Source organism: Leucopleurus acutus (assembly GCF_964270905.1).
Source record: "Leucopleurus acutus genome assembly, chromosome: 1".
NCBI lineage: Eukaryota > Metazoa > Chordata > Mammalia > Artiodactyla > Delphinidae > Leucopleurus > Leucopleurus acutus.
Genome location: NC_139142.1, coordinates 44,877,811 through 44,904,729, shown reverse-complemented (window position 1 = coordinate 44,904,729; position 26,919 = coordinate 44,877,811). Strand labels below are relative to the sequence as shown.

The following is a 26,919-nucleotide window of genomic DNA, read 5'->3' as shown; positions in this document are numbered from 1 at the left end:
ACTGAGAATCTTTACAGGACAACTGCCTGGTTTTTCCAACCCCAAATTCTAAGAATTGCAAGAAAGTGAATAATAAAAGATACAGGGATGATGAATGGAAGGAGACAAGAGATAAATACAGTAAGTCCTCTACATACGAACGAGTTCCATTCTGAGAGTGTGTTCACAAGTCTAATTTGTTCATAAGTCCAAGTTAGCCTAGGTACCCAATTAACACAATCAGCTATATAATACTGTACTCTAATAGGTTTATAATACTTTTCACACAAAAAATGAAACATTTTTAATCTTGTGGTACAGTACATTGAAAAGTACAGCGGTACAGTACAACAGCTGGCATAAAGGGGCTGGCATCGAGTGAACAGGCAAGAAGAGTTACTGACTGGAGGAGGGAGAGGAGGTGGGAGATGGTAGAGCTGAAGGATCGTCAGCAATAGGAGATGGAGGACAAGCTGCAGTTTCACTCACGCCTGATGTTGATGGAACGCACGTTTGCATCTTTGAAAGCTCGCAGCTCTTGAGTTTCGTATGTAGGGGACTTACTGTACATCAATCAATACAGAATAACTCAAAAAATATTTACACAGCAGTTGGGGAAATGGGAATACTGGCTTGATATTTGATATTAAGGGATTATTGTTAATTTTAAATGTGCTGTGAGCCTGGATTTTTGTCCTCTTTCCTTTCCAGGCTCAGAGCTCCTATAAAGCTATATAGCTATAGGTAATAGGTTTTCAGCCTGATTCTTTTTTCTTTTTAAACTTAAAAAAAAAGTATTTATTTTTGTCTGCCTTGGGTCTTCGTTGCTGCATGCAGGCTTTCTCTAGTTGTAGTGAGCAGAGGCTTCTCTTCATTGCAGTGCGTGGGCTTCACATTGCAATGGCTTCTCTTGTTGTGGAGAATGGGCTCTGGGGTGCTCGGGCTTCCGTAGTTGTGGCTCGCGGGCTCTAGAGCGCAGGCTCAGTAGCTGTGGTGCACGGGCTCAGTTGCTCTGCTGTGGCACGTGGGATCTTCCCGGACCAGGGATTGAACCCGTGTCCCTTGCATTCGCAGACATATTCTTAACCACTGTGCCACCAGGGAAGTACCCAGCCTGATTTTTTTTCATACGTCTTCTTTCTCCCCCCACCCCACCACCCAAGCTGTGCAAATTCTATTCCCATACCCACCTCTTGGTGTCAAGCAGCAAACCTGGTTCTGTTCTGTTGCTGTTACCTGTGGGAGCTGAACTTCTCTGACCATTTGCCTGCTATAGTCAGTATCCAGCCATCTTTCCCATTCTTTATTCCCTGTGCTCCATTTTAGGTACTGTATGGTTTATTCTTTTGAATTTTTATTGTTTCTAGCTCAGGGATATATTTATTTTCGTTTTGGGTTCAGCCATATCTTTTTGATAATCTTATTTTTCATCCATTGTTTTTTTTAATTGAAGTATAGTTGATTTATAATGTGTTAGTTTCTGGTGTACAGCAAAATGATTCAGTTATATACTTTTTTATATTTTTCAGTGTGGTTTATCACAGGATATTGAATATAGTTCCCTGTGCTATACAGTAGAACCTTGTTTTTTTTTTTATTGATGTATAGTTGATGTACAATAAGATATAATTTACAGGTATATAATATACTGATATACAGTTGTTGTTTTTTTTTCTCTCAATCCCTAACTCCCTAACTATCCCTCCCTGACACCCTTCCCCCCGGTAACCATAAGTTTGTTCTCTGAGTCTGTGAATCTGTTTCTGTTTTGTAAATAAGTTCATTCGTATCATTTTTTTTAGATTCCACATATAAGTGATATCATATGATTTCTCTTTCTCTGTATGACTTACTTCACTCAAGTATGACAATCTCTAGGTCCATCCATGTTGCTGCAAATGGCATTATTTTAGTCTTTTTAATGGCTGAGTAATAGTCCATTGTATATGTGTACCACAACTTCTTTTCATTCCTCTGTTGATGGTCGTCCATGATTTTATGTGTTTGGATAGAAGCATCCTTATTGGAAGTCTTCATCTTTTCATTTCTACCTATTATAATCTTGTTTTTGAAGCGCAACTTAGTGTATCCTGAGTGCTCTTGTTTAGTGATCTGTTCCTTTGCTCAAATCTGCTCTCTTTTAACCTTTTTTTTAAAATTATTTTTTATTTCTATTTTTTTTATTTTGGTTATGCTGTGTGCCTTGTGGGATCTCAGTTCCCCCACCAGGGATTGAACCTGTGCCATTGTAGTGAAAGTGCTGAATCCTAACCACTAGACCACCAGGGAACTCCCTGCCCTCTTTTAATCTTGTTGGTTGTTTTTCAACTTTATAGATTAAGTTTGATTTTAGTATCACACTAATTTGTTATGACTACAGTCAATTAAAATCCTAAAGCCTTGAAGTATGATTCTTGTTGCTGCTAGTTCATCTCACTCATCCTATGTTTCTTTAGTTTGTTTTGGAGTACAGGTATCCCTTGCTAGTCCAACTCAGGCTGGGTAATTTTTTTCTTTTTTGAGGTAGCACTGGTATCCCTTGCTGTCTGAACTCTTGTTGCTTATTGTTCCAAACTTGGGAATCAAATATATGTATCCTTTGTTTAATGACTTGAATTCATTCTTGAAAATTCTGCTAAGTGAAAAGCCATTACATGAAAACATATTTCCTTTAATTTTTTCCTACATATAAACTTAATTTTTTTAATTGAAGTATAGCTGATTTACAATGTTTCAGGTATATAGCAAAGTGATTCAGTTATATATATATATGTATTATATATTTTTGTATATATAAATTTTAAGATTCTTTTCCATTATAGGTTATTACAAGATATTGGATATAGTTCTCTGTGTTATACAGTAGGTCTTTGTTATCTGTATAACAAATAACAAATACAGTAGGTATTTGTTATTTGTAGTGTGTATCTGTCAAAGCATATTTTCATTCATTTTTAATGGGAAATTATGCTCTGTTGTATCTCAACCAATTTTTACACATAGGAAAATATTAATCTAGAAATGAAGGTGAGTTTATACAAGCATAAGCAACACTTTGAAAGTAAATAAATATACTTGATCTTAAAATGTAATGTGATAGGGACTTCCCTGGTGGCTCAGTGGTTAAGAATCTGCCTGCCAATTCAGGAGACACGGGTTTGAGCCCTGGTCCGGGAAGATCCCACATGCCGCGGAGCAACTAAGCCCATGTGCCACAACTACTGAGACTGTGCTCTAGAGCCCATGAGCCACAACTACTGAGCCCGTGTGCTGCAGCTACTGAAGCCTGCATGCCTAGAGCCTGTGCTCCACAATAAGAGAAGCCACCGCGATGAGAAGCCTGTGCACTGCAATGAAGAGTAGCCCCCGCTCGCTGCAACTAGAGAAAGCTCGCGTGTAGCAATGAAGACCCAATGCAGCCAAAAATAAATAAATTTGTTTTAAAAAAAATGTAATGTGATAAAATGAAGGGGTATTGTATTATACTTGCCAAAGGAGCAAGAGAAAACTTGGTTGTGGTGGTGGTTGATGAGGTGTAATTCTTTGGAAAGTCTATTCTTATTATACCATTTTTTTCACCAATTTCAACCTTTCTGGAGCTCAGGGTTATCTTACATTCAGTCTGCACTTAAAAGTCAAATTGTGGTACAGATAAGCACTTTTAGTGGAATAAAGGCCAAACACAAGTCCTTTAAGCAATGTGGAAATAGAATACAGGCAGAAAATACTGAAGAGTTGTAGGAGATGATAGCTTTGCATCCCTCTTGCTTGGCAGTATGTGCACAAAGCACATGTTCTCAGTTCATCCAAATGTGTGCAGTACATCAATACATATGATGTGTTCCAACTGGATACCATTGTATTGATTAAATTGTTGAGTGTACCTTTAGCTGAAATTACAATGTTGAAATTTTTATTCTTCATAGAATATTTATTTTATGTGTATTTTAGGCGAATAATAACTAATGTTTATAGTAGTAGTTTGAAAAGTAGTACTTCTCAAGAGTCATTTGATGAAAACCAGTTAACTGAACGATTATATGAGGTAGGTCTGTAGATTGTAATAACATGGTATCCCTCCTTATCTGAGATAGCTATTGGAATTCCTGCTGTTCCAGCTAGGGAACTGAAAGAGTTTGGTAGCAAAGGATAAATAAAAATCTTATTTTATGAAACATTTTTAGTTGGTTTGTCCTTTGTTCTCCTATTCTGAGTTCAGCACATCTTTGTAAACTGGCAAGCTTGTCGTATTATCAGGGTAATGGATGGATTAAAATGTGACTAAGGTCAGGCAAAGAACAGAGTCTGATACATAATAATCCTCTTTCTAAACTATTAATTGGCAACTTTGGGATATGATTATTTAACCTATTAAATATTCTCTAATTTCTACTACTCTTTGGCCATGTTTTAGTACTTACCTATCTTGTTTCCAAGGATAGCTTGTATACATTATCAAGTGTTTTGTCAAAATCACACATTCTAATTTTTCCTAATTTAGTAAACCTTTTATTAAAAAAAAAGACATTGAAATGACTTGTTTATAGTGAATGACTTTCGATGCTCCTAAATTTTTTAGTTAGTGACATTGTCTGAATTTACACACAGTGAGTTCACCTATTTTAATTCGATTGCTTTCTGCTATTTTTAGTATATGATAGCTTTTACTTTTACTTTTTTTTTTTTTCCCCTTAACCTTTTCAGGCATCTTCTAATAGTGGGGAAAGCAGAAGTCTTTCGGGGATCTTGAAATGTAGGATCCTGGCAGCTGTGTACTGTCTGTTGAAGGCAGTACTGTATCTATCTTTGCATGGCTTTTGAGGTTGTATAAATATGGTTTCTAAGCACAGTGTTCAGAGCAAGATGGCTGTAGGATAAGGACCTCTACTTGTGACTGTATTTCATTTTTTTCTAGATTTATTGAGGTATAATTGACATAACATTGTGTAAGTTTATTAGCTTTGAAGTTTATAATACATTATTGTTGACTGTAATCACTGCTGTGCATTAGATCTCCAGGGCTTTTTAATGTACTAGTTGCAAGTTTGTACCCTCAAAAAAAAACTCCCCAAAGCCCCAGGTAACCACCACTCTTCTCTGTTACTATGAATTCAAGATTCCACATGTGATATCATACAGTATTTGTCTTTCTTTGTCTTATTTAGCATAATGCTCTCAAAGTCTGTCCATGATATTGCAAATGGCAGGATTTTCTTCTTTCTCATGGCCAAATAATATTCCATCGTATATATGTATCACACTTTTAAAATCTATTTATCTGTTAGTGAACTCTTAGGTTGTTTCCATGTCTTGGCTGTTGTAAATAATGCTGCAGTGAACATGGATATCATGTTGAAGATATCTCTTTGAGATACTGATTTCATTTCCACTGCATATTTACCCAGTGGAATTGGGTTTGCTGGATTATGTGGTAGTTCTATTTTTAATTTTTTGAGGAACCTCCATACTGTTTTCCACAGTGACTGCACCAATTTACATTCCCACCAGTGGTACACAGAGGTTTTCTTTTCTCCATATCCTTGCCAGCACTTGTTATCTCTTGTCTTTTTGATGATAGCCATTCTAACAGGTGTAAGGTGATATCTTATTGTAGTTTTGACCTTTGCTTTTTCCCCATGATCAGTGATATTGAGCACCTTTTCATGTACTTGTTGGCCATTTGTATACCTTCTTTGGAAAAATGTCTATTCGGGTCCTTTGCCCATTTAAAAAAAAATATATTTTTTGGCTTTTGAGTTGTATGAATTTCTTATATATTTTAGATATTAATCCTTTATCTGGCATATGGTTTGCAAATATTTTCTTCCATTCTGTAGATTGCGTTTTCATTTTGTTGATCATTTCTTTGCTGTGTAGAAGCTTTTTAGTTTGATGTAGTCCCACTCGTCTATTTTTGTTTTTGTTGCATATGCTTTTGGTGTCATACACCGAAAAATCACTGCCAAGGCCAATGTCAAGGAGCTTTTTCCTAGTGTTTTCTTCTAGGAGGTTTATGGTTTCAGGCCTTAACATTTATGTCTTTAATCCGTTGTGAGTTAATTTTTGAGTGTTGTAAGATAGGGGTCCAGTTTCATTCTTTTGTGTGTGAATATTCAGTTTTCCCAGCACCATTTATTAAAGAGACAATCTTTTCCCCATTGTGTATTCTTGGCTCCCATGTCAAATATTAGTTCACTGTATATGAGTGGATTTATTTCTGGGTTCTTGATTCTGTTCCACTGGTTTGTCTGTTTCTATGCCACTACCATACTGTTTTGATTACTGTATCTTTGTAGTATAATTTGAAATAAAGTGTGATTTATTTCAGCTTTTTTCTTTCTCCAGTTTGCTTTGGCTGTTTGGAGTCTTTTGTGGTTCCATATGAATTTCAGGATTGTTTTTCTTTTTCTGTAAAAAATGCTGTTGGAATTGTGATAGGGATTGCACTGAATCTGTAGCTGTATGACTTTGGGTAGTATGGACATTTAACAGTATTAAAATTCTTTGGTACATGAACACACTATTCTTTTGACACAATATCTTTCCATTTATTTGTATCATTTTCAGTTTCTTTCGTTATTGTCTTACAGTTTTCAGTGTGCAGATTTTTCACCTCCTTGGTTGCATTTATTCCTAAGTATTGTTTTTGGTGCTATATTTTAGGTTTCTAATAACTGATCACCTTTGAACCTCTTCAGTTATATTTCTGTTGTTTGAAAGGGAGTCTTGGCAATCACAAATTTTGAAGGCTTACTGTATTTCAATTTTGTAACTAGGTAATTTATAAACCAACTTTAAGAATGTGGGAATTCATTTGGTGAAATTCTAGAGATGAGAGTTTTTCTTGGGTATCGTTCTTAGATTAACTTCTCTCACTGTTTTTTGCTTTGGTTGCTTATTGGGAACAATATCAAGAATGGAACCAACAACCAAAAAAAAATCTTTTTTTTGGTGGGGGCTGCTGTTGTAGGTTTAAATGTTAAAATACAAAGTATGTACTTATTTCCAATTAATGGTAATTTTATCAGGACTTTTTGATTTTTATTTTTCTGTTATATACTTCTTTTGCAGCTTTAAGAATATTATAATGAAGTCCATATTATGATAAAAAGTCCCTGATTTTATGTTTCACAGTACTGGTGGACACAAATGGGATTGATGTAAACTATATTTATGAAGGTTATTTTGAAAGAAAATCCATAATCATAAGGGCTACCTGTATAAAGCTATTTATGTTAATGAAGTAAACTTTTTTTTCTTCCCAGATTCATGCTGGTTGTGTTTTAGCCAGTTAAAATCTGACAGTGCTATGTGTTGAGCACTGACTGTGTTGGGCTTGCAGGTATTTGGGAGAGAACATACAGATCGGTAGGAGAGTCATTGATTTGGCATGTTAAATTTCAGTAGTATAAAGCAAACCTTGTATAACAAGTAAGTAAAAATCTTTAGTGAATTTTTTTTAAACCATAATTTTCAAGGTACAATTTCACTAGAAGTTGTCTACATAAGATTGTGAGTATAAAAGCAAGTGCTGCTTGATTTCAGTGAATGGGGATGGGAAAATTTCTTACTATGTTAAGATTCTTTAACTTCACCATGGGTTAATAATTTATTAACAGAGGTAATGTTTCAGAAAAAAATAGGAAAATGAAAATATATAAGTAGTTTCCTACCTTATTTTACTATCCTTATTTGTATATGCTTTCATTTTGAATATGTATAAGATTTTGCTGTTGATTCACAATTTTGTTCTTTGTGTGGACTTTGTGTCTCTTTGCTTTCTTTTAAATAACAGTTAGGAGTTTGTGGAATACTGTTAAAGTAAAAACTGAAATTTAGACTGTAGAAGTGTAGAACTTGAAATGTAAACTTCAGAATAGATTGTATAGTCTTAGAAAAGATAATCAGGATTTTACTGTTATTTAATTAGTGTACTTGATTGTAAAATGCTGTGGAGTTTTGTCCTAATTTTATATGATTTTATACTTGGAAGCTCTGAACACTGTAATTGAGGGACCAGAGAGAAAATTTTTTTTTTTAACTTTTTTTTCTTTTTAATGAAAACACCTGACTTTGTAGGAGAGCACTATTTCTTGTCTCATTGTTTTTATTTATTTATTTATTTATTTATTTATTTATTTATTTATGGCTGTATGCGGACCTCTCACTGTTGTGGCCTCTCCCATTGCAGAGCACAGGCTCTGGACGCCGTGGCCATGGCTCACAGGCCCAGCCGCTCTGCGGCACGTGGGATCTTCCCAGACCGGAGCATGAACCCGTGTCCCCTGCATCTGCAGGCGGACTCTCAACCACTGTGCCACCAGGGAAGCCCAGAAAATTTTTTACTAGCACTTTTCCCCTTGGCTTCCTGAAAAGCTTATTAAGAAAAAGGTTAGATGTGATCCCTAATGAAAGAATTTGGTAATATTCTCAATTGTATTCTGGTAGGAAGAAGTATTGCTCATTTACAGAAACTACATGCTAGATTATTAAATTTTAGATTAAGTATTTATAATTGTTTGCTAAATTAAATTTGTTACACATAGCTGATAGACTTTATTGCTTCTGAAAAGTGAATATTCCAGTGTTTTGCTGGATCTGGAATTCTGTGTTAGTAGTCATTGTTTTTATGGAGATTTTATTCCATTATCCTTTGGCTTCTATTGCTGAGTAATATATGTCTAATTTTATTCTCTTATAGGTAATTTTTCTATGTTGCTTTTAAGACCTACTTTGCATCTTTTGAGTTACATAATTTTCCTACACATATATTTAGGTTTGTTTCTTTTTATTTATGCTGTCCAGATTTTGTTGCCCTTCTGGAATTGATTTATATCTTTTCAGCAGTTTTTGAAAATTCTTCGCCATTTTGTCATCAGATATTACCTTTCTTGATTCTTTTCTCTCCTTGAATTCCCATTTGACTTATTGGACCTTCTCATTCTTTCCTTCATGTCTGTTAGTTTTTCTTTCATGTTTTCCCTAATGTATTCCTTTGTGCTGCATTGCCAGTTTTTATAAGCTCTTTCTGTTTGATAATTCTTCAGCTGTGTATAATTATCAGTTCATTTAGTTTTTAATGTCTGCATGTCTGTGTATGCACATATGTTTGTGGATGCTTATACACAATTTACAGTTTCTTTAATTTTTACCTTCTGGTCTTTTATATGAGTGTTTTATTTTTTTTCCCATATGTATGATTTAATTTATGCTTCTAATAGCTGAAAAAATTATTTTTTATAGTCCTCCACATTATTCTATTTGGAATTCTTGGGGATATAATCCCTGTTTGTATCTTTGATTTTCTTCTCTTTTTATTGTAAGTTCACCTTCAACAGGAGGGTATCTGAAAATACTGTACTGTTCAGGCCAGACTGGGTAGAAGGATTTTTTTTCCAGAGGCTTTCATGGCCTTGGAGCCATTTTTGTGTTCATATTTTTGGTAGAAACATTGGGGGTGTTCTGGACTGGCAGAGACTGTAGATGTGAATTTAAGAATCTATGGTTATAAATTTTTTTTTTTAAGGGTCAACAATCAGTATTTATTTGGAGATGTCACTTGCAAACTGTTTTACATCGATCTCTTTTTAAAAAATTTTCTGGTTGTATTTTATTTTAATTTGTTTATTTTTAAATTTGATTTTTAAAATTGAAGTATAGTTGATTTACAGTGATTCAGGTGTACAGCAAAGTGATCCAGTTATGCATATATATACACACATACAATTTTTCATATTCTTTTCAGTTTTACTTTATTACAAAATATCAAATATAGTTTCCTATGCTATACAGTAGCACTGTGTTGTTTATCCATTCCATATATAATAGTTTGCATCTGCTAATCTCAATCTCCCAGTCCATCCCTCCCCTGTACCCTCCTCTCCCTTGGTAACCACAAGTCTGTTCTCTGTGTCTGCGATTCTTTTTCTGTTTCGTAGATAAGTTGCTTTGTGTCATGTTTTAGATTCCACATATAAATGATATCATATGGTATTTGTCTTTCTCTGTCTGACTTAATTCACTTAGTATGAGAATCTCTGGGTCCATCCATGTTGCTGCAAATGACATTATTTCATTCTTTTTTATGGCCAAGTAGTATTCCATTGTATATATATACCGCATCTTCTTTATCCGTTCATCTGTTGATGGACAGTTAGGTTGTTCCCATGTCTTGGCTATTGTAAATAGTGCTATTAACGTTGGGGTTCATGTATCTTTTTGAATTATAGTTTTCTCTGAATATATGCCCAAGAGTGGGACTGTAGGCTCATGTGGCAACTCTATTTTTAGTTTTTCATTTCTGATTTTATTGATTTGGGCCCTCTCCCTTTTTTTCGTGACGAGTCTGGTTAAAAGTTTAATAATTTTGTTTATCTTTTCAAAGAACCAGCTTTTACTTTCATTGATCTTTTCTATTTTTTTAAGTCTATTTCATTTATTTCTGTTCTGATCTTCAGTTTCTTTCCTTCTACTAACTTTAGCTTTGTTTGTTCCTCTTTCTCTAGTTGGTTTAGGCTTAATGTTAGGTTGTTTATTTGAGAATTTTCTTCTTTCCCGAGGTAAGCTTTGTTGCTACATACTTCCTGCTTAGAACTGCCTTTGCTACATCTCATAGGTTTTGGACTGTTGTGTTTTCATTTTCTTTTGTCTCCAGGTATTTTTTTAATTTCCTCTTTGATTTCTTCAGTGATCCATTGGTTGTTTAGTAGCATATTGTTGAGCCTCTGCGTGTTTGTGTTTTTTGCAGTGTTTTTCTTGTACTTGATTTCTAGTCTCATAGCATTGTGGTCAGAAAAGATGCTTGATATGGCTTCAGTTTTCTTAAATTTACCAAGACTTGTTTTGTGGGCTACCACGTGGTCTGTCCTGGAGAATGTTCCATGTGTGCTTGAAAAGGATGTGTATTCTGCTGCTTTCGAGTGGAATGCTCTATAAATATCAACTAAGTCCATTTGACCTAATGTGTTATTTAAGGCCTGTGTTTCCTTACTGATTTTCTGTCTGGATGATCTGTCCATTGATATGAGTGGGGTGTTAAAAGTCCCCTACTCTTGCTGTGTTACTGTTTATTTCTCCTTTTATGTCTGTTAATATTTGCCTTATATATTGAGGTGCTCCTGTGTTGGGTGCATATATATTTACAAATGTTATATCGTCTTAGATTGATTCCTTGATCATTATGTAGTGTTCTTCTCTGTCTCTTGCAATAGTTTTTATTTTAAAGTCTGTTTTGTCTCGTGTAAGTATTGGTACTCTGGCTTTCTTTTGATTTCCATTTGTGTGTAATATCTTTTTCCATCCCCTCAGTTTTAGTCTGATTGTGTGTCTCTGGATCTGAAGTGAGTCTCTTGTAGGCAGCAGATATATATAGGTCTTGATTTTGTATGCATGCAGCCAGTTTGTGTCTTTTGGTTGGAGCATTTAGTCTGTTTACATTTAAGGTAGTTATTGACATGTATGTTCTTACTGCTGTTTTGTTAATTGTTTTGGATTATGTTTTTGTAGGTCTTTTTCCCCCTCCTCTTTTGTTCTCTTGTGTTGTGATTTGATAACTATCTTTCATGTTATGTTTGGATTCCTTTTCCTTTTTTGTGTGTATATCTATTGTAGATTTTTGGTTTGTAGCTAACCATGAGGTTTTTGTATAGCAGTGTATGTGTATATGTGTATGTGTATATATATATGTATATATATATGTGACTTTTATGTTGCTGATCTCTTAATTTTAAATGCATTTAAAATACCCTGCATTTGTACTCTCTCCCTCCAGTGATTACTGTTTTTGATAACATAGTTTACATCTAATTGTTTTGTGTATCCATTAACTGCTTATGTGGATATAGATGATTTTACTACTTCAGTCTTTTAATTAAACCTCCTTACTGGCATTGTGTATGGATGATTTCCTACCTTTATGTTTGCCTTTACCGGTGAGCTTTTTCATTCTATAATTTTCTTGTTTCTTGTTGTGGCCTTTTCTTTTTTGCCCAGAGAAGTTCCTTTAACATTTTTTGGAAAGTGGGTTTGGTGGTGCTGACTTTTTTTAGCTTTTGCTTGTCTGGAAAGCTTTTGATTTCTCCGTCAAATCTGAACGAGAGCCTTGCTGGGCAGACTATTCTTGGTTGTAGGTTTTTCCCTTTTGTCACTTTAAGTATATCATGCCACTCTTTTCTGGACTGCAGAGCTTCTACTGAAAAATCAGCTGATAGCCTTATGGGAGTTCCCTTGTATGTTATTTGTTGCTTTTCCCGTATAGCTTTAGTGTTCTCTGTTTATCTTTGATCTTTGTCATTTTGATTACAGTCTGCCTTGGTGTGTTCCTCTTTGGGTTAATACTGTACTGTATGTGTATTTATTGGATATCTTTTCTCCCCCTAGGAATCTTCTAAACGTGTCCTTTAACCTTTCTCTCTCAGGTTCATCTTTTTTTTTTTTCCACGTTCAGTACTTTAATTTTTTAGCAGACAATTTACATACCACCCCCACCCCTTCCTTTAAGTTAGTGTGACAGTTTTCCATAATCTGCTTAAAGAGAAGCTTTGGTCAAGAATAGAATGAAAGAGCAAAACAAAAGAGAAAACCCAAATCACTGCTGCTTTTAAAAAACCAACACTTTCACCAATTATCCTCAAACAAAACACACAACAAGGTTTGCGCCATATGTGTCTTCAGTATTTCCTGGCGGCTGGCTCTTCTCCCCATCATGCGAATGGCGGAGCTGCCCAGTGCAGCCTGTCCATCCTTGTGCTGGATTTGGGAGGCTCGCTCAGCTTCACATTATCTGAAGGCCCTGGACAGAAGACTCTAAGGTCTTGAAATGCCAAATGGTCATGGCTCTGTCGATGCCAGTAGTGCAAAATTTGTGACAATCTTACTTGTCCACTTCATAAATAGACACTTGAGTGATGCTGCTCTGGTGCAGCGTCCCCAGGGCCTTGTTGTGGTTCTCAGTTGTGGCCCGCTTGTCCATGTTGCGGAAGTGCTCCATGGCCAACATGTTGTGCTGGATGCGCTGTTTTGGGATGTCTAGCTTGGAGACGAAGGTCAAGCAGCCGCAGTCGTTGCATCTAAAGAGCATGGGGCAGCAGTCATGGCCAGCAGCCATGATGCTGTTCTCCGAGATGAAGGACACACTCAGGAGGGGCAGGAACTCTGTCTTCAGAGTTGAGACCTGCACACTTTTTGAGGCATCGGCAACGGACACCGTGTTGTGGCTGACCCAGGCCAGGTGGCTCCTGCTGGCGGAGAAGTTGACCCCATGCACCCAGCTGCCAGTGCCACTGCCACCAAACGCTGACATCAGCTGACCAAAAGGCATCTTGCTGCCCCAGGGTGTACTGGCTGGCTTCTCATCCACTTCTTTAATGTAGGCAGAAAACACTCTGCATTTGAAATCACAGGATCCTCCTGCGAGCAAGACATTGTTGGGATGCCAGTCCAAGCTGAGAACTGTGGAGTGAATGGGTTTTTTAATGTGCTTGCTTATTCGCCAGTCATTTTTGGACTCGAAGTAACAAACAGAAATGAGTCATGCTCCACTGCCCACAACAAATTTGTTCTGTAGTGGGGACCACTTGACAGAAGTGGCTGCATTGTTAATTCTCAGGATCACCAGGGTTGGCTTCCAGATACCATCTTTCTGACTCCAGACGTAGGCGTTGCGGTCAGCCCCTCAAGTGACCATGAGGTCACTCTTGGGAGCGCAGTTGATACCTGTGATGTGTCCATTGTGCTGCTTGAGTTCATGAATTTTCACCCACTGGCTCCCAACTTCTTATAGATGTGGACTTCATGGTTATTGGGGCTAAGGGCAATCTGGGTATGATACCAGTTCCAGGCATGACAGGTAATTGGCTCTAGTAAAAATTGATGCAGGGATATTATTCTTAGTGTTTTCAAAGGACAGAAAGCTGGGGGTTGGGGCCATCTGGACGGGCTCGGAGCGTGGAATTCGTGGACTCTGGTCAGTTGATGCGAACAGGCTCCGGCCAGGTTCATCTTTTTCTCACATTTTGGGTGATGTTTGTAAGTTAAGCCTACCAGACCTTTGTCTTTTTTGAGTTAGTCACTTATTTCTTCCCATAAAGTCTTTACAATGTTTTCTAGTCAGATTTTCCAGTTTTTTCCTTTATGGCTCTGGGTTTTACATGAGACATAGAAAAAGCCTTTTACAAAACAAAATTATTTTAGATTGAAAGAAATACACTTGTTTTCTAGTTTTTTCATGGTTTAACTTTTTAACCTTTAAAACTTTGATCCATATATAATTGAGGTAGGGGCTGAATTTTCCCCTGAAATGGCTGTCATTTGTGCTGATACTATTTATTAAATAATCCATAGATTTACTTACTGATTTGAAATAGCTCTCTGATTATATACTAAATTTTTCACATGTATTTGGGGCTTTTTATGTTGCATTTATTTGACAGTTCTTGGGCAAGATGTAAAGATTCTTGTTTTATAGTGAAGCTTTTCCAATAGCTCCCTTAGAGTTTTTTTGGGTAGCATTTGATGATTTTGGCTTGTCATTTACATTTCCTGTTTAGTTTGTGAAATGATCTTAAGTATTATGTGTTTTTTAGGAATAGGCAAGAATAAATATAACATTTTATTATTTTAGTACTTTCATTGTTGAGTGACCTACGGTGATGTACTTACGAGTTATTTCATCAGTCTATTATGTTCAACTTTTAACACCCTAGCAAAACTTTCCTAAAGGATGATAGGGTTTGAAGTAGGTTTTTTCTTTGTTGATAAATTTAACTGGTACCATACATTACTAGGACTGCCTTGTTGTAGTGGGATTGGACATAGATGAGGAGGCTAGGCCACTTAGAGGGCCTCAAGGAGAAGTTACAGGAGGAAAAGATTTTGGATCACAACTATGAAGAATATTCTAATGTTTTTGTGAAAGGAGCTTATGGGAGGTGCTGATTCCTCATAAGCATAGGCTCACTGACCATTCAGCTGGGTCCAGTGTTTTAATTAGATGGCCCTTTCCAACTCAGAGGCCTTGTGAAAAAGTAAAGGTAGGTCAAGACTAGATTTTAGGGGAAGGCAGTCTTGTATATATGGTATAGCTGTTTTACAATTACATCATTGGTGTGAACTTCATGTTTTAATGTTAATTTTTGAACAGTGTTAATTTTTGAACAATTTTGATGATTTATCTTCACCTTTGGAAACTTTTACATATTGATTTGAAATACTGATTATTTAAATGTATTATTAAATTTTTGGTATTAAAGCTTTTAATTTGTCTAATTAAGTTATCATAAATTAGCTTTCTTTACAGAATAAACTTTTAACCAGGTTATCTCCTGTGGGTATGTTTTTTTAAATTTATTTATTCATTTAATTTAATTTTTTAAAAATTTACTTATTGATTTGTTTATTTTTGGCTGCATTGGGTCTTTGTTGCTGCCTGCAGGCTTTTCTCTAGTTGTGGCGAGTGGGGGCTACTCTTCGTTGTGGTGTGTGGGCTTCTCATTGCAGTGGCTTCTTGTTGCGGAGCACGGGCTCTAGGTGCACGGGCTTCAGTAGTTGTGGCTCACGGGCTCTAGAGTGCAGGCTCAGTAATTGTGGCGCACGGGTTTAGTTGCTCCATGACATGTGGAATCTTCCCGGACCAGGGCTTGAGCCCGTGTCCCCTGCATTGGCAGGCGGATTCTTTTTTTTTTTTTTTTTTAACATCTTTATTGGGGTATAATTGCTTTACAATGGTGTGTTAGTTTCTGCTTTATAACAAAGTGAATCAGTCATACATAAACATATGTTCCCATATGTCTTCCCTGTTGCGTCTCCCTCCCTCCCACCCTCCCTATCCCACCCCTCCAGGCTGTCACAAAGCACCGAGCCAATATCCCTGTGCCATGCGGCTGCTTCCCACTAGCTATCTACCTTACTACGTTTGTTAGTGTGTATATGCCCATGACTCTCTCTCGCCCTGTCACAGCTCACCCTTCCCCCTCCCCATAAGGCAGGCGGATTCTTAACCACTGCTCCACCAGGGAAGTCCTGTGGATATGTTTTTAAATGAGCAGTGTCTTTTCCTGGGAAAATGGACTAGTTGGGGCTTGATGGGTAAGCAAAAGTCTGAAAGATATTGGTATAACTCTCAGCAGCTACCAGCTACACAGATACTTTTCATTTTCTTGGAGAAGCTGTTCAAACTGATTTATCTAGTCTTGTATTAAAGGAAAAAAAGTAAGTTTGGTTAAAAAAAAAAGAAATAGAAGTTTCACGTGTTGTGACATGATAACTAATGGAGAAGTGAAATTTTATTATTCATCTCTGGTATTAGTTGGATTTGTTTCAGACTGGGGTAGCAGTTCTCTAGAACGGGTATTGCTGAAATAACTTAAATGGTATGTTAATAAGGTGTGAGTCATAGAAACAAGTACGTGTTGCAGTTTACAAGGAGAAATTGCACCTCAGCTTTAAGATTTCAGTGTAATCTGTAAAGTTAATTTTAGAAAAGCTGTTGTAAATGGACTTCCCATGTCAGGCAACTCAGTGTTTGATTTGCTAGATTATCTTATCTTTTGGTTGCTTTGAATGTTTTTCTTCTTACCTTAAAAGATAATTTTATAATTGTATTGTGGGCTCTGGGGACATTATACTTTTGGTGTAGAGAATGGAAATTTAGGTAAGTTTTTATATTTTGATGGCTATTTCAGTAAATGATTAATAATTTGTTTTTCTCATTGGTGTCTTTTTCTTATTTATTTGTAGAATCAAGTATTTAAAAACTTACTGTAGACTTAATACACACGTAAACTTTTAAACATATATAGCTGTACAATATAAGGTGAATCTACTTTTTCTGTGTGTTTTTGTTCCAAGTACTTTATACATTTTCTTAAGTTTAAAATTTTAATCTGTCTGGATATCTGTTTGATCTGAACGATCAGATAAATTGATTTTTAAATTTTTAAAAATCAATTTGAATCTATTTTAGGTTTTGAGTTCCATTATTTTCTGTTCTTTTATCTTTTATCACACTGCAGTATATTGCTACTTTCCTATAATTGTTACACAATTATCTCCTATCTCATAGAATGCTATGAATGTGTACATAGAGAATAAATGCTCTAGGATTTTAGGAGGAAGAGAAATATCTGTAGGCAAGGTACTTGAGCTGGAAGAGTAGACCTCATTGAGGCTCAGGTTTGGTTTTTATGCTCTGTTTTATTGATACTATGTACTTCCTCAGGTGGGTCATAAATTCATTTAAAGTCAGTGAATCTATTTGTGCAACACTGCTAAGCACCATGTATTCTCTCCAAAGTTTTAAATTTAAGTGGAGAATCAAAATGAACAAAATTTATAAGTAAAAAATAACAATGTAATAATTATAATGTGTTTTATAGGACCACCAGCGCCACCCTTTCCACCCTTACTCAGAACTAAACTTTGTTTCCCATTTCATTAAGAAAATAGTAGCATTAGGAGGATAATTTTTACAGACTTCTACACTGTATCTACCTCCTTGCCTATGTTTCCGTCTAAGGCTAGTCTCTTCAGAATTTGTACACCAAATTCTTTTCCTCTTGCCATTTGAGAACATTGTCCCTCACCCCTCACTCTCTTGCATCATCAGTCTTTCTGCTTCTGCCAGATCATCTTTATCAGCATATTAACATGCTGTTATTTCTCCTGTCTTTAAAAACTTTAAAAACCAAAGCCCCAACCTCATATTCCCCTCCAGCTTCCATTGCATTTCTTTTATTACTTCAGAGGAAGTCTTCTCCAAAGAGTTGTTCACACCTGCTGGAGTTCTCACTTTTGACTTCATTTCAGTCAGGTTTTGATCACCACCACTCTACTGCTTTGGTCAGTCACCACTAATGTCTCTGTTGCTAAAATCCAATAGTCAATTTCTATCAATAGTTTTTACTGTACTTTATTTACTAACACCATTTGACAAAGTTGATTAATCTCTCTTTGTTAATATAATTTATTCATTTAGCAACCAGGGTGACATTTCTCCTAATTTTCTTTCTACTTCTCCTTCGCTGTTTCCTTTGCAAGTTCCTCTTCATCTTCCTGTTGTTGAATTGTCCAGGGGCTCTGTCTTGCGATCTGGGCTCTGTTTATACCCATTCCCTTGGTGATTTTATCCAAGCTTATGGCTTTAAATATAATTTATATGCTGAGTATGACTAAATTTATATTTTTAGCATGTATTCCTCACCTGCCTAAGCACTTTTTGTTTAGCTGTCTGCTGGATATCTCCACCTGTCTAAAACCTAACTCCTGGTCTTTAACCCCAACCATGTCCTTTCCACACTTCCCCCATCTCAGTAGTCTGGCTTAGTCTGAAAGCTTTGGAGTTGTCTTTGTCTTTGCTTGTTCTCTCACACCCCATTTTCCAGTCCTCAGCAAATCATCTTTTCACTACCCTCATAGTGTACTCAGAATTTGACTACTTTTTACTACCCCTCTTGCTACCTGCTTGCTCTGATCATCTGTTGCCTAGATTACTTCAGTTGTCTCTTAAGTTTTCCCTGCTGTCACCTTCTCCCTATACCCTTTTTCTACTCAAAACCCTCTGTTGGTTTCCCATATTACTCAGAGTACAAGCCACAGCCCTTCCATTTGCCTGTAAAAAACTACATGATTTGTTCACTGCGCCCTGCCCCCTTCAAATGATCTCTTTAACCTCATCTTCTACTACTATTCCTCTTGTTCATTATACTTGAACCACATTGTCTTTATTGTTCTTGGTCAAATGTGTCAGGTTGTGTTCTGTCTCATATACTGTATATTAACTGCTGGACTGTCTTCCTTTTAGTAGAATGTTAGCCCTATAAGGGCAGGCATTGTGGCCTTTCGTACTGTTGTTTATTCAGAATGCCCTGGAAAACAAGGTTGACGTATACTAATTGGTGCTAAATAACTATACAAAGTGAATTAATAGACTGTTGTGGAAGATGGTAGTTGAAAAGATATTTTCATAGGTGTGATTTGGGCTGTGTTGTGAAGGATAAGTGAAGATTTGATACAAAGGACAAGGCAAAGGCTTCTAGATTTGATACTAGGGAGGAGGGGAAATTGGACTTTTTAGAGAGTTTTTCCTTTTTGTTCCCCAATTTAGAACCTGTAGTACCTTCTTAGTGCTGATTTTGTCTACTCAGTTGACTGCTGATATTCTGTAGCTGGTTGTAGTTTGTATTTCCTCAAAATCATATCTAAAACTCCCAGACAAAAACCTATTCCTTGTCTTGAACTTGACATGTGATTTCATAATTTACAGATTTCGGCCAAGCTAGAAACATAGGAGTTAGTTGTCTTAGACTCCTTCCTCACTTTCACCATGCTCTTTTTTTTTTTTTTCCTTGGATCGCGCCAAGTGGCATGTGGGATCATCTTTGTTGCCTGACCAGGGGTTGAACCTGTGCCCCCTGCATTGGAAGCACAGCGTCTTAACCACTGGACTGTTAGGGAAGTCCTTCACCGTGCTCTATAGTTGCCTTGTCCTCTATCTGCATTGACTTAATTCACTCTCACTTTAGCCTATTGAAATAGTTATTTTAATTGGTGTCCTTGCACCTGTGTTAACCTATCCATTGGATTTTAAATTTTGATGTTAATTTTTATTTGTAGAAGTCCTAATTGATTCGTATCTACCCAGTTACTTTTTTTTTTTTTTTTTTTTTTTTTTGCGGTACGCGGGCCTCTCACTGTTGTGGCCTCTTCCGTTGCGGAGCACAGGCTCCGGACGCGCAGCCTCAGCGGCCATGGCTCACGGACCCAGCCGCTCCACGGCATGTAGGATCTTCCCGGACCAGGGCACGAACCCGTGTCCCCTGCATTGGCAGGCAGACTCTCAACCACTGTGCCACCAGGGAAGCCCAGCCCAGTTACTTTTGATAGTTTCTGTTCTTTGCTCATTTTTCCAGTTACCTCTTCTTTATGTGTGTACGTTATAATCTATATCTATTAATTCCAGTATCTTGAATCTTTAGGGATGTGATTCCTTAGTTTATTTTTGTTGCCTCTTGCTCATGGTGGCTTCTGTCATTTTGTGTTGTGGGCTCTTATCTGGATGACAGTCTTCTTTGGAAATCTTGAGGTTCCTGGCTTGAGGGAGTATACCAAAGAAGATGTGCATTCACTTCTGCCACATGCACTATGGGCACCACCAACTTGGAACCACTTAAATTTTTTGTCTTGGCATTTCCAAGATCGTGTTAAGTAGTTTGGACTTTAGACCTATGTAAGAAGAGACCCCTGGAGCCAAGGCAGAATTGGGACCAAAAGTCAAGACTCTTGACTTTATTTTAGTGCTTTATTATATTGCTGTTTATCAATTTTAAAATTTATTTTTTTCAGGATATATCTGGAATATGACATGCATACTTTATTTGAAGGTTAGTGACACCATAATGTTTAATCTTACATTTTACCAAGAAGGGTTCAGAAAATACTGTAGTTAACTTCTGTTGTGTAATGGAAATCTGAGTAAGTGATACTTGTCCATGAATATACTTTTTATCAGTGTGTGGTACTTCCATAAATAAAGTTTTCCTCAAAAACATTAACTTGAACATTAAAAAAACAACATAAGATGTTATTATGGATTTAAAGGAAGAGAAACATGGCATGTTTAGAACACAGACTACTTAGATTCAGCATGATCAGGTTACAGATAGATTTTTTAACTTACGAACTCTGTTTTTTTTTTGCGGTACGCGGGCCTCTCACTGTTGTGGCCTCTCCTGTTGCGGAGCACAGGCTCCGGACGCGCAGGGTCAGCGGCCATGGCTCACGGGCCCAGCCGCTCCGCAGCATGTGGGATCTTCCCAGACCGGGGCAGGAACCGGCCTCCCCTGCATCGGCAGGCGGACTCTCAACCACTGCGCCACCAGGGAAGCCCATGAACTCTGTTTTTACAAAGAACCTGTGATAAGAGCTTTCAGCTTAGGTTTCACAGCTACTTCTAGTAATATTATAACTATGTTGTACATTGGATAAAGCTCTTGTAGGCTACTCTTGGTGCCTGTATATCTTTTCAAGGTGTATTCATTTAGTTGTTCAGACATTACAGATTTATACAGGAACTTCTAAGAAATTAAGTGTTCCTGGGTTGAAAACTACGTTTCCCTCAAATCTTTGCTTGCTCTTTACAAATATGCTTGCTTGTATGTTGTTCGGTATACATCCGTGGAAAAAAATTGACTTTCAGTTTGTTCAGACTTCAGTCTTGGATTTTTGTTATATTTTTCTTACTGGTTCTTTTGAGTCACTCCAGTTGACATACTTTTATCAATTGACGCACAGATAATTTAAAAAATTAGTTTTTTGGTGTCATTTGTTTTAAATGTTCTTTTAGTTTAAAGAAAATGATGTCAGAGGCAAGAGTAACTAAAATACTGTGGTAGTAAGGAAAGATTTCAAAATTCTTACATTTACTTGAAATTCAATAGTATACCTATCAAACTGCTTGCATTTTCCTTGTAATATGTAAGTAACGGTTCTTTTAAAATTTGTGTTTATTTAAACTTTTAAAAGTATAATATTGTGCATTCAGCATGGTTACTTAAATTTCTGTTTTAATGTAGAAAAATTTAAAAAGTTGAGCAATGAACTGTATGTTAAAAATATTTGGGGCTTCCCTGGTGGCACAGTGGTAGAGAGCCCTCCTGCCGATGCAGGGGACACAGGTTCGTGCCCCGGTCTGGGAAGATCCCACATGCCGCGGAGCGGCTGGGCCCGTGAGCCATGGCTGCTGAGCCTACATGTCCGGAGCCTGTGCTCCGCAACAGGAGAGGTCACAACAGTGAAAGGCCCGTGTACACACACACAAAAAAAAAAAAAGCAAGGAATTAAAACTTTTATGAGTTTCTCTTAAACTAACAAAATTTAAAATATTAAGGCAAGCGAGACTGCACCCATGATTATGGCACAACTCTTTAATTTACATATTCATCTCAATAACCTATTATACATGAGATGTTTTGATCATACAAGTAAAACTGTGATTTTGACTATTCAGTATTTAATTGAATTTAAGAAAGTCCCAGTATTTACAGTTTTAACAGCAGTGTTTTATTGAGTTGATATTTGCTAATTTAACCCATTCTGATGTTGTATATTCTATCTCAGTTTTTTGTATTATATATAATACTGCTGTGAACATCTTTATATATGCTTTTCTTTGTAAATTTCTTGGGATAAAGAATCAGGAATGTTGGATTAAAGCAACGCAAACACTTTCTTGACTTTAAATTTGCCTTGGTGTTTTGGTTGGGCTCCTCCTAGTTGCAGAAAGAGCTCACATGACTGGGAATTGAATTGTGTGAAGGGAATCTCCTGAAAAATCCAGAAATGGAAATCATGATTCTTCCAGGCTCGTGTGGGACCTGGAAAAGGGACCTAGAAAAATCATCAGAACATTTGAGGAATGTGTGTTTCAGAGTTCTTGTGGTCTCATGGCCTCTTTTCTCCCTGAACGTTTGCTTCTTGCTCTGCTTCATCATAGATTTTGCTCTCCTAAGACTTAAGTTGCATGTGGGTGCAGTTTGCTGTTCATCAAAGCCCTTCTGACTTTGACTTGACCTTTTTTCAGCATCTGTGGTTGCTGCTAAGTGCCTTAGCCTCTTTTCTTTCCTCAAAGCAAAAATCCATAGAGTTCTAAGTCATTGTTTTGTCCTTTTTCTCCCCCAATTCCCCAGCCAAGTTGAACAGGCTTTGTAGCCTGTAGGTGGTCATGTTAAAACAAACAAAAATCAAAAACAAAACATCTTTTAGGGCTTTCCTGGTGGCGCAGTGGTTGAGAGTCCGCCTGCCGATGCAGGGGACACGGGTTCATGCCCCGGTCCGGGAGGATCACACATGCTGCGGAGCAGCTGGGCCCGTGAGCCATGGCCGCTGAGCCTGCGCGTTCGGAGCCTGTGCTCCGCAACGGGAGAGGCCGCAACAGTGAGAGGCCCGCGTACCACAAAACAAACAAACAAACAAACATCTTTTAAAAAGCATTTCTGGTTGACCACTAACAGGCACAGTAAAATATGTTTAATAAATTAAAAATCTTGGATAGTTCATGAATTATCAGGGAAGAACAATTCTGTATAAAGTTCCTTTTAGTGTTTTGTTAGCACATGATTCCTTTTCCCCTTCATCTTGTTAAAACCTTCTCTTAGTAAGTCCAGGGTTGTGTTAATACCATTAAAAATTTTGCTTCTTAATTAAACATTATTAAGAGAGGATGGTGATTGCCCTTGTTTTTGCAGTATAACTTTTTTTACAGTAAGAGGTACCTTGAAAAAAATTGAGAAAAGCATCTTATTTGTAATTTATTTTAGTGCCAAATGACATATCCTAACATTTTCATTTTTTACTGTATTATATTTCCATATCCTTGTTGTAGCCCACCATGTCATGAGGCTGTTAGTTAACTGGAATAAAGGTGCTCACAGTTTGTGAATGGACTTAAATCTTTAAGTGGAGGAATGAACCACCTTTGTTTTCTTTGCAGTTAAGAGTGTGGTACTTTTAATGGATATCTAGTGTGTTGGTAATAGTTAATGCCTCTTTATTTCCATGTATAGTAGTATTCATGAACATTGTACAATAAGAGGAAAACTAAATACTAATAGTGTCAAAAGTGGATATTTTTTGGGAAAAAGTAATGAATGGCTAAGTTTTTTTTCCCTTCCGTTAGAACCTTTCCACATGATTTAAAAATGGAAGACTGGGGGCTTCCCTGGTGGCGCCGTGGTTGAGCGTCCACCTGCCGATGCAGGGGACATGGGTTCGTGCCCCGGTCCGGGAAGATCCCACATGCCGCGGAGCGACTGGGCCCATGAGCCATGGCTGCTGAGCCTGCGCGTCCGGAGCCTGTGCTCCGCAAGGGGAGAGGCCACAACAGTGAGAGGCCTGCGTACCGCAAAAAAAAAAAAAAAAAAAAAAAAGAAGGCTGTGTTACACTCCTAGTTACCACAAAATTTTTTTAAAAGTATATTCAAATTGTATTTGGCAAAGTAATCCAGTATGTGATTTAAAAAACCTGTTCAGATTTGTAGATCAGGTTAAATATGAAATACCACTTGAAAGAACAGAGATTTTTTGTGTTTAATAAGACTGACTCAGGTTTTTGTTTCTTCCTTCTTTCACATTTAGGTTTTATAGGATCACATTAACAAAAGCACCATGGAGTTTTATGAGTCAACATATTTTATTGTTCTTATTCCTTCAGTAGTTATTACAGTAATTTTCCTCTTCTTCTGGCTTTTCATGAAAGAAACATTATATGATGAAGTTCTTGCAAAACAGAAAAGAGAACAAAAGCTTATTCCTACCAAAACAGATAAAAAGAAGGCAGAAAAGAAAAAGAATAAAAAGAAAGAACTCCAAAATGGGAACCTCCATGAATCTGATTCTGAGAGTGTACCCCGGGACTTTAAATTATCTGATGCCTTGGCTGTGGAAGATGAGCAAGTTGTACCTGTTCCACTGAATGTGGTTGAAAGTTCAAGTAGTGTTAGAGAAAGAAAGAAGAAGGAAAAGAAACACAAGCCTGTACTAGAAGAACAGGTCACCAAAGAAAGTGATGTATCAAAGATTCCATGCAAAAAAGTGGAACCTGTCCCAGTTACTAAACAGCCCACCCCCCCCTTGGAAGCAGCTGCCTCAAAGAAGAAACCAGGGCAGAAGAAGTCTAAAAATGGAAGCGGTATTGTATTCTATTCAACTTTATTGCGTGGTTATATTTGTTTTAATAACTTTAGAGTTTGAAGTTCAGATACTTTGTTAAGTGTGCACACAAATGTTAAATACTGAATCTGAAATTGAGAACATTATCCTTTTCACCGTGTGTTTGCTTTCATTCATTGCTGATAGAAAGAATTAGTACTGAGCATAAAACAGTGTTCAAAACTAAATTTCACATTACAAATGTGGAAAAGGCCTTTAGTGGAAATATATAAAATCTGTTTATATATATAAAATATAAATATATAAAATATAAAATATATTATAGAAATATATAAACCCACTGAGGACCTGTAAATATCAGTAGTTAGAAATGTTCACATTTATTTCAACCAGTACTTTCTAATCAGTGTGATAGGAATTAAAGATGAAAAGAAAAATCAGATATCATTTTCACCTTTGACTGATTAATTTTGCAAACATTTGTAATACATGTGTTTTGTGCTAGGCATTAGATTAGGTACTAGGACTGCAGAGATGAAGTGTGCATTTTCAAGGTAGCCTCATGCTAGTTGTAGATACAAAGAGAAATAGGTTATTATAATATAAAAAGTTTAGTATAATGAGCTAGGTATGTCTAAACCAGTGTTGGAGTTCTAAGGTGGGCCACTTAAAGCATGTAATGCCTAAAGTTAATCTTAAAGGTTGAATAAGTACTAGCTAGTTTTTCTTGGTGGATAGGGTGTTCCAAGGAGAGAGCTTAATAGGTACAACAGAAAGGACGTGAGAAATGGTGTGCTGATGGTTGAAATTGCAGTTTGCTCTGTATGAAAGGACTTGTGTTCACTATTAAGTTGTTTTCGTATCTTAACTTATGTAGTATTAAGTTAGTTATACTGGATTTTAAATATTTGCTTGCCAGCTCTGATCAAGCATCGTACTAGAGAAATAAGAGTAAAGGGGACAGAAGGACATGTAAGTCAATAATGAAATGTGACTTATATAAGAAAAATACAAAGTATAGAAATACTATGGAGCCAAAACACCTAGTGCTTATGGGGACCGTGGGTCAAAAGCTTTACAGAGGAGGCAGTGCCTGAGCTGGGTCTTCCGGAATGAATCACTTCATCGAGCAAATAGTGGGGTCTCATTCCCCACTGGCAGAAGATCATGCATAAAGGCATTAAAGATGCAAGAGTACAGTGTATTGTTGAACCATGAAATGGGAGGTGGGGAGTGGTAGGAAACAAAGCTGAAAAGCTAATGGAGTGGGTAGATCATGATGATTTTTGTATACAATGCTAAGGAGCTGGGATGTTGTGATTTGGCCATTGTTGAAGATTTTCAAGCAGGCTTAGTTTACATGGCCTGATTTACATTTTAGAAAGGTATTTTTGGCAAAACTAGGGAAGACAAGTTTCATAGGGCAGTGTTTAATATAGGCACACTTGTTAAGAGGGTATTATTTTCCAGAGTTAAGTTGAAGGACTGAACTGTGGTAGTGACAGAAGAAATAGTAAGGAGGTTAGAGAGATCTGCAAAGCAAAAATGACATGACTAACGTTATGCATAGGATATGGCAGATAGAGGAGAAAGCAGGATCAAAGATAATTTCCAAGTTTTAAGTTAGGTCAGGGTAGGCAAACTGCAACCTGTGAGCCAAATCTGGCCCGCTTCTCGTTTTTTATGGCCCATGAGCCAAGAATGGTTTTTATATTTCAAATGGATTAAGAAAACTAAAGGAGTAATATTGTGTTAAATATGGAAATTATATGAAATTCAAACCTCTGTGTCCATAAATCAAGTTTTTTTGAATGCAGCCACACTCATGTGTTAACGTATGTCTGTGGCTGGCTTTCACACTGCAACAGCAGGTGAATAGTTGTGGCAGAGTCTAAATGGCCCACAAAACCAGAGTATTTACTGTTCAGCCCTTTGTAGAAAAGATTACTCAAGCTCTGATTGGTAAATGTTGATAGCTTTAAGAGGGAATAATGGGGAGAGAGTGGATGTGTGCCCAGAGGAGAATGCTTTCAGTTTGTGTTTCTGGTGCCTATAGGGGCTATTTACATAGGGAGGATGCAGTAGGAAATTTAAGTACAGAGGCATAAGGCTAGACTACAGATTCAGAAGCCTTATTAAGCATGATGGTAGTAGTTGATGTCGTGGGTGTAGAGAAGATCATTCAAGGAAAGTATTTAAAATGAGGACACAATCCTGAAGAATACCAGTGTATAAGGTATTCAGTAGGAACAGCTTACAAAGGAGACTGCAAAGGAATAT

General features: G+C 36.9%; 1 protein-coding gene and 1 pseudogene across 10 annotated transcripts in view; one reads left to right on the top strand and one right to left on the bottom strand.

Moving 5' to 3' along the window:
• The window catches only part of KTN1 (kinectin 1), a 118,714-nt gene that overhangs the window by 15,734 nt on the left and 76,061 nt on the right, over positions 1 to 26,919 (top strand). For 8 of the 9 annotated variants that reach the window (XM_082848362.1, XM_082848361.1, XM_082848360.1 and 5 more), the window contains exons 2-3: positions 20,317 to 20,354; positions 24,106 to 24,658. In XM_082848362.1, coding sequence (XP_082704488.1) covers positions 24,136 to 24,658 — 523 coding nt within the window. In that variant the 5' untranslated portion in view covers positions 20,317 to 20,354; positions 24,106 to 24,135. The remainder of the gene's footprint in view (positions 1 to 20,316; positions 20,355 to 24,105; positions 24,659 to 26,919) is intronic. The other variant, XM_082848356.1, reaches the window with a different exon arrangement.
• On the bottom strand, positions 12,752 to 13,899 carry LOC309961846 (actin-related protein 2/3 complex subunit 1A-like; annotated as a pseudogene). Its single transcript has one exon. The product of its transcript is annotated as an actin-related protein 2/3 complex subunit 1A-like (transcript).